The sequence below is a fragment of the Oculina patagonica genome, chromosome 1, assembly GCF_052425735.1.
Source record: "Oculina patagonica isolate OP01 chromosome 1, crgOcupat, whole genome shotgun sequence".
NCBI lineage: Eukaryota > Metazoa > Cnidaria > Anthozoa > Scleractinia > Oculinidae > Oculina > Oculina patagonica.
In genome coordinates this window covers 45527120-45538581 of record NC_135758.1, presented here as the reverse complement: position 1 = coordinate 45538581, position 11462 = coordinate 45527120, and the positions used below count along the sequence as shown (strand labels likewise).

Sequence of the window (11462 nt, the reverse complement as noted above, 5' to 3'; positions counted from 1 at the left end):
TTGCTAGTTTTAAATTTCCTTTTTTAAAAATTTACCCAATCAAATCATGTGTCCCCAGAGCCACTTGTTTCTTGTGCATAGCGGCTATGGGGACGAAAATGGCCAAAGTGAAGAAAACAAGCAGTATCGAGAAAAAGAAAAATAGGGTTCAGCTGATCATATTTTGTGCAACTGGGGGCGACTTATGGCTTGTCGCTTGTTTGTTAGTTTTTTCTTTATGTGGATGCGACTTGAGCATCTTGGGCTAATTCACGCGTACCTTGAAACTTTAGTTGTGCAACAGGCTCGAGAATTGTGTTCTCCAGTATTTACGTTCGCGACAAAGAGTTTGAAATTAAGGTAAATTGAACTGTTAACAGAGTAAGGGAGCAGGTTGAATCAATTTCAACAGCACTCTCTAGAAATCGGTCTTCTTTCTGTCTCGAGAAGGAACGAAAGAGGCGCAGGCTCACTTCCCTTGTCAAGTCTCCAAACTAAAGCTGTGTTCATCTTAGAGTCAAATATTATCGATTAAAGATTAAATATAAAGACTAATTGACACTAGTACACCAGGGTTGTACCACCATTAGACACTGAACAGTGTATTTCCTTTACTTATAACAAGAACGTTAATACTGATGATTATTTAAAACAAAATCGACATGTTGACAACACCATCAGTTTATTTAAGAACAAATATTTACATGAGTTTATATCGCTTAAAAACAAAAACCCACATGAGCTTCTGTTAAAATACAATACTTATATAGGTAATGAAACAAATACGTGTACTGAGACTGACTAAGACTCCAGAAAATGCAGTGAAATCAGTTTCATTGGTATACTTTTATACTTAAGAGCTATTTCATTCGTTTAATATGGTTAAAAATGTAAACTAACAAAAGTTAAGCACCTCCACATCATGTTCGTGACATATCTATTCAAATTCTAGTAGCTGTCATGTTTTTTTACAAAGGATTTGTTCCTCCTGCATGAGAACTAGCTAGTGCAGTTTTAATAGAGAGGCATTTCAAATAGTTTATTTACATGCGTCTCCATGGAGTCAAGTCGTTCACCTGTGTTTTTTACATACAAGCAACAACAAAAACCAAACAAAACTTGTTTTTTTGTACAGTATTCGGCATTGAAACGTTTGTAATAATTGTAATTCACAGTTTCTTAAAACGACTCGCAAGGAATTATTTACAAGTTATAACTACGTCCTTATTGTAAAAAGTTTGAAACAGACCAGCACCTTAAAAAAATTAGACAATCTCCGGCACTTGAAATAGAATGTAATGAGATCTTCAGGTTCGCCTCTAACCAATTTTGTGACGCACAAGAAAGTTGAAATAGCAAGATCGAAAACTGATCACACTTTTTTTATAACAGGAGAGGATGACCAATTGTACTCAGCCGTATCCTCTTTAATTACAACTACAAATAACAATGATCTAAAAATCTGTTATTATATTATTATCATTCAAATATCTTAAAACTAATAAAAAAATGATTTTTTTTCTAGAGTCACTGTCGCATTACTTTGCAATTGTGAAACAGCCGGTTATTATTGTTATTACAATTCCTTTCGTTTGTTTGCTTCAGATAGAAAAATGAAAGTTCAAGGCACTGGAAAACCTGAGGACATAAAATCTTTACAATCAGGCAATTCCATAACACTTAAACTTTCCCAGTGTATGGTAGCCCTCTTCGTCGTTATCTTTAGAACCTCCAGTATCTCCAAACCTGAGCTGTTTAACTGGAAGATGCGTCTTATCAGTGAGGAGACCGCTGTCTTCGCGCCATGTAGCTGATGTAGGGTCATTCGCATCACAGTTACAAGGTTTGCTGGTGTCTACACATGAGTTGGTCATCCCGCATGCGCATTTACCACTGTCGGGTTCTGCTCCGCCCCAGTAAGTCATGTTCATAGAATCACGTGACACCCACCAGGCATGATTGCCAAATAACATGTATGAACCTTTGCATTCATACTTTATGAACTGTTCACAGTGTAAAGAGACATTGGCGAGACTTGCCAGCTGAGAAAAATTCGCCCTGTATTGAATGTCGCGTGAATAGGAGCCTCGATCTTCAAACCCTTTCACCAGCGTTCTGTCTTCGCTGTCGTGACTTATGACAGTCACGCCAACACCATTTTTGTCAGTCATGTCACAAGTGACGTCATATAAGGGCGGCAAGCCTCCTTCACCGTCAGGGTCAATGTCGTAAGTGCCACTTACCGCTGTAGGGTCGAGCTTCTTTAAGTGACTACAAGACTTTACTAACACTGGAAAGAAATAATAAAAGTTCAACATAACCGCAATTTATTAAACTTTTCTATAAACATCCATGAGTAAATAAGCCAGATTTTAACTAAGTCATAATACGCGTACGCTTCCGTGGCAATAAGAAATGGTTAAGTCCCTTAAAAGTCTTGAATTTGAGACCAACATTTTACTAGGAATCAAACTGGCACTGAATAGAAGAAAAGGAAAATCCTTCTGTAAATTCAACAGAAAAGCGCGAACTAATTAAACTACAAAGTGATCACAGCCTACGACATCACTATCACTTATCTACTGACTAGTAAATATTGTATTTGGGTCTGTAAAGTTAAAAAATGAAAATCCCAATTTTCCACATTTTTGCGTCTCCAAGAAAAAGTTTACGAAAGCGTAACAAAAGGGCTCAATTTTCCATCTCAAATATAAAAACCTTCCCTTTTAGCCACTTTGATCAATATTTAAGAGCAAATAACATTACACAACACAACTCTTCAATCAAATCCAAGCGGCGTGACCCTGGTAGTTTTTCTGTTAAAAAACCCCCTTAATCTTACAATTGTTGTAGGGACCTACTTACGTTGTAGTTTAATATGTTACATTTAAATTGTTTTGTTTTGCACTTTTCCGTTTTTCGCTTTTTATTTATTTTCAACTGCACAAAATGCCATAATTAATTTCTTAGCATTATAAGTAACGTATTGTTTGACTATTTTTCTTCAAGATTGTTACTTGCATTGAGAATTATTTTTTACCTCTGCATCACAGCAAGTGAAAACATAAACTTTATAGCTAAGTGCATTGATCCAACTAAATATCTTACTTGTCACGCTTGATCCGCAGAAGGTACCAGTCCACCCTCCGTTACACGAACACGTGTAGTTCACGTGACCATTCACACACGAAGCACCGTTCTGGCAGCGATGCCGAATGCAAAAATCTGCAACTAAGAAAGAAAATACGCCAGTGAGGTCACTTCTTCACAGTTACACAAATGAAATAAAATATTGCCAAACCTTCTGTGTTCATGTCACAGTAAGCCAAGATAACCTCTCCAGAACCACTAGGATCCAACCACGAATTACTGCTGACCGCTTGTCCTCCTTCATTTGCTTTGATTTCCTTGCATGACTGAGCTGGCAGAGCGGGAATGGAACCTAGTTGCTCTGATGTGAGTAAAAAAAGAGTGTCAGTCAAAAATGTAATATTTTGCTAGTAACTTAAATAGCATCGTACAGATCTGAATTTACATTTACAATCACAATAACTTTACTTCTATGTGCTCCACGCTTCATGTAGAACCGATCTGGATCTGACACAAATTGTTCTGGTTTAGCCTCCTTGGTTCTGTTGTTCATCTCGCAGATATTTGTCTTCATAACATAATTGTAGCTCTGGCATCTGTCTTCATAATGACAATCTACTAAGCATCCAAAGGCAGTTGGCGACACCAAAGTCTTGAATGTGAAACCTTTCAAAGCCTTGCCATAGATTGGTTGCTGTGCCGGACATTGGTCAGCGGCTTCACCATTACACTTCCAGGACAGCGCCAGAAAAAACCAAACTGCAAACAACTGATTTGGACGCATTGCAACTAGAAAAAGGAAATATAATGCAAAGGAAATGTACCAATTAACATAATTGACTCTGTAACTTTTCTTCGATTCTTTCTTACCTATACCAACTGGGGTATCTCGGATTTTATACAACAAGAACAACAAGAATATTACAGGAGTTCTGCAAAGGAATTGTACCAGCTTGCATGATTACTTTGACTCTGTTACTTTTCTAGTTTATGACACTGTAAAATAATATTATTTTCTAGCCTTAAATAAAATCTCACTTGACGAGAAAAAACTTACACCCAATGTTATTCCTCATACCATGAAAAGAGGGGCCATTATCAGGTTATCTAATTTTGGCTGGCTAGCATGAAGATATCTCTCTTGTTTTGATTTTTAACTCATTTGGCAATGATTGTCACTTGATAACAAGATCACTGCAGGTCAGTGGGGAGGCAAGATAGAAATCTAATCTCTGTACAGCGTTGGAAAAAGCTTTCCTACGTTTTCTTAAAAAAAATTAAATGCGATATTATTCAGATGATGTTAATTATTTGGATAACACTGAAATGGCAAATTCGTTAAAAGTTGGCATTTATGTGTAAAGACGGTTCTTCTTGCGCAAGGTACAGCTTATTATTTGGAATGATTTATGCCAGTAAATCGGATCCTGATACTGCAGGATGGAATACAAGTCTGTCCTTCATTAACCGAATAAAAAAATTATTATCTTGCGAATTAAATTAGAACAAAGTAACAGAAATAAATCAAAGCAGTTACTTTGGTTTATTTTTGTCAGCGCATCTCTAAACGGTTTGGAGAAAGCATTTCCTGTGTTAGGCCTGTGTATGTGTGAAAAGAAACTGTTAATGATCCTCTTTTCGAGGGCTGGTTGAGTTGTTGCTAAAGCAATACACAAGTGACAATGACACACTGGTTGTGGGTAAAATAAGGGTGGCAGGGAAGCGTGACTTGGGTCTAGGGGCCCAGGAGGGGAGCCCTCCTGGGGGGAGGACAGATCAGGTGGTACCGGGGGTAGCCACCCTGGGTTAAATGTTCTGGACCTGCCTCCAGGGGTGAGGCCCATATCCCACAGTCCCGAGGGATTGTGGGAACCAGGAGGGGGAGCCCCCCTGGGGGGAGTACAGATCAGGTGGTACCGGGGGTAGCCACCCTGGAATGGATATTTCTCCGGACCTGTCTCCAGTGGGCTAGAGGCTTACTGTGGGGTAAAGTGCAGCCAAAGGGTGCACTTCCCTGCCACCGACCTTTAATCTCAAACGCCAATACGATTAAGGTAAAGAAAATAGGACAAAAGTCTGAGTAACAACGTAAATCACTAGTTTTCATTAATACAGGAATGGTAGGCTTAAGCAACCACTGTATATAAAAGCAAACGCCAAGTATACCGTAAAGAACTGAATATGTGGGTAAAATGGCGAAACACAAGGGTTCCAATCATGGGAGGGAGGGTGGGAAAAAGGAACTTGTGAGGATCTGCACGAAGCAAACAATGATTGCAAGAGGCGTGTGTGTTCGAACTAGAGGTAAGGGGCATGCAGAGGGCACGTGAGAGAGCTGATTGGAACCATTGTAAGGCCTGCATTTACAGATATAAATCTACATTGGATCAGCTAAAATATTAAAGGATGCATTGTTAAACATAGGAGCTCGTTGTTGTCGCCCGTGCTTGGACTTTGGGATCGAGTGATACTAGAGAGATCGGAGCATCATGAGATTCCTAGGTATGCGAGACATTAGAGCTATGGGATTACATATCGGATAACATAGGAGTGTTTATCGTTTAACATACAAGTAGTTTATGAATAAAGTGTTACTAAACCAAATGTGCCTAGCTGTCTTGAGTGGTTTCTCTCAGGTCTCATTAACATCAGTTTATTGTTCCCATAAACTTGAACTTAATGATCCTCTTTTCGAGGGCTGGTTGAGTTGTTGCTAAAGCAATACACAAGTGACAATGACACACTGGTTGTGGGTAAAATAAGGGTGGCAGGGAAGCGTGACTTGGGTCTAGGGGCCCAGGAGGGGAGCCCTCCTGGGGGGAGGACAGATCAGGTGGTACCGGGGGTAGCCACCCTGGGTTAAATGTTCCGGACCTGCCTCCAGGGGTGAGGCCCATATCCCACAGTCCCGAGGGATTGTGGGAACCAGGAGGGGGAGCCCCCCTGGGGGGAGTACAGATCAGGTGGTACCGGGGGTAGCCACCCTGGAATGGATATTTCTCCAGACCTGTCTCCAGTGGGCTAGAGGCTTACTGTGGGGTAAAGTGCAGCCAAAGGGTGCACTTCCCTGCCACAAACTGTGGAGCCTGCCGAGCAAGGGGACACAGTTCCCCCACAGTAATAGGGAGTGGAGACCCAATGCTCAGGTGAGAGTTGAGCCTCCTGCTCCTTTCAAAAAAATTTTTTTTTTTTTTTTTTTTTGGTCTTACATAGGACTGTTCGCGAAGCTATACTCATAATTGAAGGATTAGTGAGAGCTACAAGTGCTTACTAACAGTTTTGGTACAGCTAAAATAGAAGATTTTGGAGTCTTAATGTAGCGTTCGTAGCAGTCTGAGCTCCACCTTCCCAGGACTTTAATTAGCCATGACGGGATGCCTGCTGAGGCTGCGGAAGTAGCGGCTCCGATTCGGAAGCTGTGGGAATAGTAATTGTTGGATCGAAAGCCACAATGATGTAGAATTGTCCGGAGCTCCCTCGTAAGGCTTGTGCGAGTTAGCGATGAGCCAGATAAAGAGAAGGTAAACAAAGGCTGGCTTGTTGGAGGCTGAGCTTGGAGGATGTAGTCTTTCAGAGCCATCACAGAACAGATGGGAGAAGTGGACTTAGCTACTGTGAGAGTGCATCCCTGGCGGAAGGGGTCGGTTTTGGATTGTTTTATCCTAACCAGCATATGGGTGGGGGAATGGCTTGATAGGTTCGCCTTGTGGATGGGGCGAGGGAAGCCTGGAAGTATTGCTGTACTGAGGCTGTCAGATGAGCATCGCTGATGGAGGGATGCAGCAGGGAGTGGGAGAGGCTGTGGGAGCCAGGGTGTGGAACCGGACCATCTGAAAACGGGAAAGGGAGTCAGCAATAGCATTGTCCAACCCAGGGATGTGGGTAGCACTAAATGTGAAGTTGTGGGCCAAGGTCAGGAGAGTGATAGCGTGAACCAGGTCCATCACCCGGGGAGACTTGGAATATTTGGAGTTTATAATGGCTACAACAGATTGATTGTCGCACCACATGCGGATACGTTTCCCGGTCCAGGTAGGGGCCCATAACACACAAGCCAGGTAGATGGGGAAAAGCTCCTGCCATTCAATACTGATGCCCCGTTGTTTGCTTAAGGTGTGTTCGGGCCGCCAGCGGCCTTGGAACCAAAGCCCATTTAGGAAACCTCCATAACTTAAGGTCCCGGAAGCATCGGTGAAAAGTTGGAGTTCCGGGGGGAAGAGATGTCGGAGTCGAGAAAAATGCTTACCCCGTTCCAGTGTTCGAGGAATTCTATCCACATCTTAATGTCCTTACGAAAGCCGGCATTGAGTTTAATGTGCCAGTGGGGGAGCTTGAGGCCTTTGGTTAGATGAATGATACGCTGAAGGAAGGGGCGACCGGGAGCAATGACCCTGCATGCAAACTGGAGGGTGCCTATAAGGGATTGAAGATCCCGGAGGGTGGCTGATTTTTTCAGGGACCATTGGAGAAGGGCATGTTTGGTTCGGGTGAGTTTGTCCTGAGGAAGGCGGGCTTCCATGGTATGGGAGTCTAAAAAGATTCCCATAAATTCCAGGGAGGTGGAGGGAGAAAAGGTTTTCCCTGGGGCGATAGGAATGTCAAGCTCAGTGAACAGGTGAAGAACTTTGCAAAGGGCTGTTGCGCAGTGTGACCGGGGTGAGGGTAACGCAATGAAAAAATCATCCAGAATGTGGATGACCTGGGGAACATTAAGCTTATGTTGAATGATCCATTCAAGGGCAGAAGAGAACTGGTCAAAAAGGAAAGGGGCACTGCGCAAGCCAAAGGGGAGAACCATATCGAAAAAATAGAGGCCTTGCCATTTCATTCCCAGGAGTTCCCAGTCTGTAGGGTGGACAGGGATATTCCGAAAGGCTGCTTTGATGTCTAGTTTGGACATGAAGCAGTTCTGACCGAGATCCTGGAGAATGGTAATTGCATTATCTACTTTAATGTAATGGAGGGAATAATCCTCCGGTGGGATGTGGGCATTGACACTAGTGGGGCGGTGTTTCGGGTAGGAGAGGTGGAAGATTGTCCGCCAGTCAGAGGAGTGTTTCTTAGGGATAGCCCCAATGGGGTAAACTTGAAAGTTTGGAAAAGGGGGAGAAAGGAAAGGGCCTGCAGTGTGACCTAATGACACTTCTTTCAACATGTTTTTGTCAATGATTGAAGGGTTTTCTTTAGCGGAGGGTAAACTGGGAAATTCTTGTGGAGCCCGGGGACCCGAGTAACCAATTTTGAAGCCATGGGAAAAACCGGATAGAAGGTATTGGACAAATGACTGGTTGGGGTGATCATGGAAATAGGATGCCAGCTTGGTGATGTTAATAGGGGTCGGGGGAGAGAGCTGGGAGAGGTACTCAGGGGTGGCTCCGGGAGGAACTGCTAGAGCTTGAAGATGACTTAGGGCGGTCTTCTCTGTAGCGGGAGAGTTTTGAGTGTTCCTGGCCTGAGTGAGTGGCATAGCATCCAGGGTGGTTGCATCGATGCTTGAAAGGGCATGGGGTGCGGGCACAGGGTCGGCCATTGTTAAAGTTGAAGCACAGGTCAGACTGGGTGGGGGCATTCCTTGTCCTGGGGGTAGACAGAGGGCAAGAGTCAGCATGGTGATCGGAACTGCTGCAGGATCTGCAGCCCGATGTTTGAAGACCCGTGAATGTATCCAGGTATAGCTGGACGTCACGTTCCCCCCAGTTGAGGGAGAGGTTGTGGGAGGCACGGCGCCGAAATTCGACGTCGTAGACGTACCAGGACATCCCGGGGAATTTCCTCGCCGCGTCCCGAATTAGCTGCTGGTAAGCAATTAACGCGGTGGCGCGCGAGGGGTAAGAGGCGACCAGTACTGATGAAAAAATGGCAAAAGCATCGAGCCATTTATCAATGGTGGTGATTTTGGGGCGTTTGGATGCCGAGGGAAGGGGAATGGTGAGACCTTGTTCCCCGACCTTGAGGTTGAGCTGGGAGCTCAGGGCGTCCTCTAGGAGAGACGATATGGGGAGGAGAGTAGCAAAGTCCACGTACTCACCGTTCGTGATGGCTGTCGTCGTGGTCTTCGTCAGGTGGCTTGCGATGGACGGTTGGCGAAAATCCGGAAGGAGGGCAGCGACGGTGACTGGATCGGATGGGTTGAATAATGCACCAGGTTGTGGGAGAGCAGGGAAGGCCGATTGAGGCGTGGGGAGGCTTTGTTGTTGTTGACGGCCATCTTGAAGTTGTTGGCGGCCATCTTGAAACGGCGTGAGACTGGGTTCCACAGCATGGCCTTCGCGGGGCGTCGCGCGTGTCGTCGCGCGTGGAATTTGTAGATGACCGCCATCTTGTCGGGAAGCCAGTTTTTCGTCGATGATGGACGCGATTAACTGCGCCAGTTCGGCTTGTGGGGCCAGGGTGCTGTCTTGCACCGTACGAATTACAGGAACGTCTGAGCCGCTTTGCGGGTTGGGAACTTCTTGGTTCGCTTCGAGACGAGCTATAAGCTGTTGGCGTGTGCCCGTCTGAGTAAGATTGTATTGTGCCAGCAGGAGGCGAAGGGCCTCGGTGGCCATCGACCGAAAGTTAGTCTGTGCAGGCGTTTGTGGGGTTGCTGCGGGACCTTGGCGGGTCCTGGCTGATTTCCGAGTGGTGGGTCTTCCTCGGTTTGGCATGATGATAAAAATACGGAGAGTTGAGCTTAGGTTATTTTCCAATAAGAGCTTCGGCGCGAACTGAAAAAAGGAACTTGTGAGGATCTGCACGAAGCAAACAATGATTGCAAGAGGCGTGTGTGTTCGAACTAGAGGTAAGGGGCATGCAGAGGGCACGTGAGAGAGCTGATTGGAACCATTGTAAGGCCTGCATTTACAGATATAAATCTACATTGGATCAGCTAAAATATTAAAGGATGCATTGTTAAACATAGGAGCTCGTTGTTGTCGCCCGTGCTTGGACTTTGGGATCGAGTGATACTAGAGAGATCGGAGCATCATGAGATTCCTAGGTATGCGAGACATTAGAGCTATGGGATTACATATCGGATAACATAGGAGTGTTTATCGTTTAACATACAAGTAGTTTATGAATAAAGTGTTACTAAACCAAATGTGCCTAGCTGTCTTGAGTGGTTTCTCTCAGGTCTCATTAACATCAGTTTATTGTTCCCATAAACTTGAACATAAATCTTATTTTATTGGATCAAAAAATTTTACCTGCTTAGGCAACGATTTACGACGATCTAGAGGCTGAAAATTATCTTCGCAATTGTAAAATGCATTTAAAAGTTACTGTAAAAGTAAAACAAGCAAACAAAAAAGAAATGGTCAAATATTTCTTACAAACTGTTATTTTCTCACCTTTTTAAAGTAGGGTTTGTCTGCCGATCTCGGATTTCTATAACAGAACAACCAGAGTATTACGGGAGTTCCGTATTCAACGAGTTGACAACTTTTGGTAAAGCTGTTTACTAGAGTCACCTTTTGTACAAATCATTTACTGAAGAGAATTCTAAGGAAAATAATGGAAGTAATTGGAAATAACAAAAATATGACATGGGTTCTTTATTTCTGTGTTCAGTTAACAACTGACATCTTTTTGTCAAGCTGATACCTCGAGAGATGTAGAAAAATCATTACTTATTTAAGAGTAGAATTCTAAAGGAATTAATTTACAATTGATGTATCTTGGTTACTCTATTTAGAAAACACATTAATCTTTTTCTCGTGCCGATTGCTCGAGTCACCTGAAAAAGTATTACTTTTTTTAAAAGAAAATTACAAGAAGTTAATAGGTATGCTGTATTTCTATGCTTAGTAAACAACTGACATCTTTTTCTCAAGCAAAAAAATGAAGTAAAATCAATTCTTATCTTAAAGGAGAATTCTAAAAAAATAATTAATAATTGATATATTTGGTTGCTCTATTTACATCATACTGTTTCTTGAATTTAGTTAACAACTGACATAAATTTGTTAAGATTTTAACTCGAGTCACCTGAAAAAAACCATTACTTATTTATTACGAGAAGTCAACGAAAATGAGTATTTGGATTAACGTTAACTGATAATAACAATAATAGGACAGGGTTTTTTTTATTTAGTTAAGAGCTGGCATGTTTATGTCAAACTGATTACTCGAGTCACTTTTAAAGAAATCATTACTTATTTAAGAATAGAAAATGGGACAATGTCCCATATTTTCTCAAAGAACTAATAATTTATATGTTTTGGTTACTCCATTGAAGACCATACACTGTTTTCTGGGTTTCACGGAAAAAAAATAAATATAAACAGCAGTAATAGTGATCAACATAAGTACCTGTTCAAACAAAATTTGGGACAAGAAGTCAAACTAAACAGTTTTCACTGACACATCTGTTCCTTTGTACAAAGGAGATTCCTGCTTTACTCATGGTCGTG

The 11462-nt window shown here is 42.7% G+C and overlaps 1 protein-coding gene and 1 pseudogene across 1 annotated transcript; both read right to left on the bottom strand.

Moving 5' to 3' along the window:
* Positions 1–673: 673 nt before the first annotated feature.
* LOC144633840 (uncharacterized) lies at positions 674–10222 on the bottom strand. The gene is made up of 5 exons (XM_078492729.1): positions 9098–10222; positions 3538–3858; positions 3281–3430; positions 3088–3210; positions 674–2269 (listed from the first exon to the last, which is right to left on the bottom strand). Exons 1-5 carry the CDS (start codon positions 9714–9716, stop codon positions 1641–1643), a joined length of 1842 nt encoding a protein of 613 aa, XP_078348855.1. The 5' UTR covers positions 9717–10222; the 3' UTR covers positions 674–1640.
* On the bottom strand, positions 5145–8815 carry LOC144633830 (uncharacterized; annotated as a pseudogene).
* Positions 10223–11462: the final 1240 nt, after the last annotated feature.

What these genes read in the sequence shown, in the direction of transcription:
- LOC144633840 (XM_078492729.1), bottom strand. Translation starts at nt 9,716, where the DNA reads ATGCCAAACCGAGGAAGACCCACCACTCGGAAATCAGCCAGGACCCGC. An exon ending in GACGACAGCCATCACGAACG is followed by an intron (nt 3,859 to 9,097) that starts GTGAGTACGTGG and finishes TCCTTTTTCTAG; the next exon opens with TTGCAATGCGTCCAAATCAG. An exon ending in GAAGCGTGGAGCACATAGAA is followed by an intron (nt 3,431 to 3,537) that starts GTAAAGTTATTG and finishes TACTCACATCAG; the next exon opens with AGCAACTAGGTTCCATTCCC.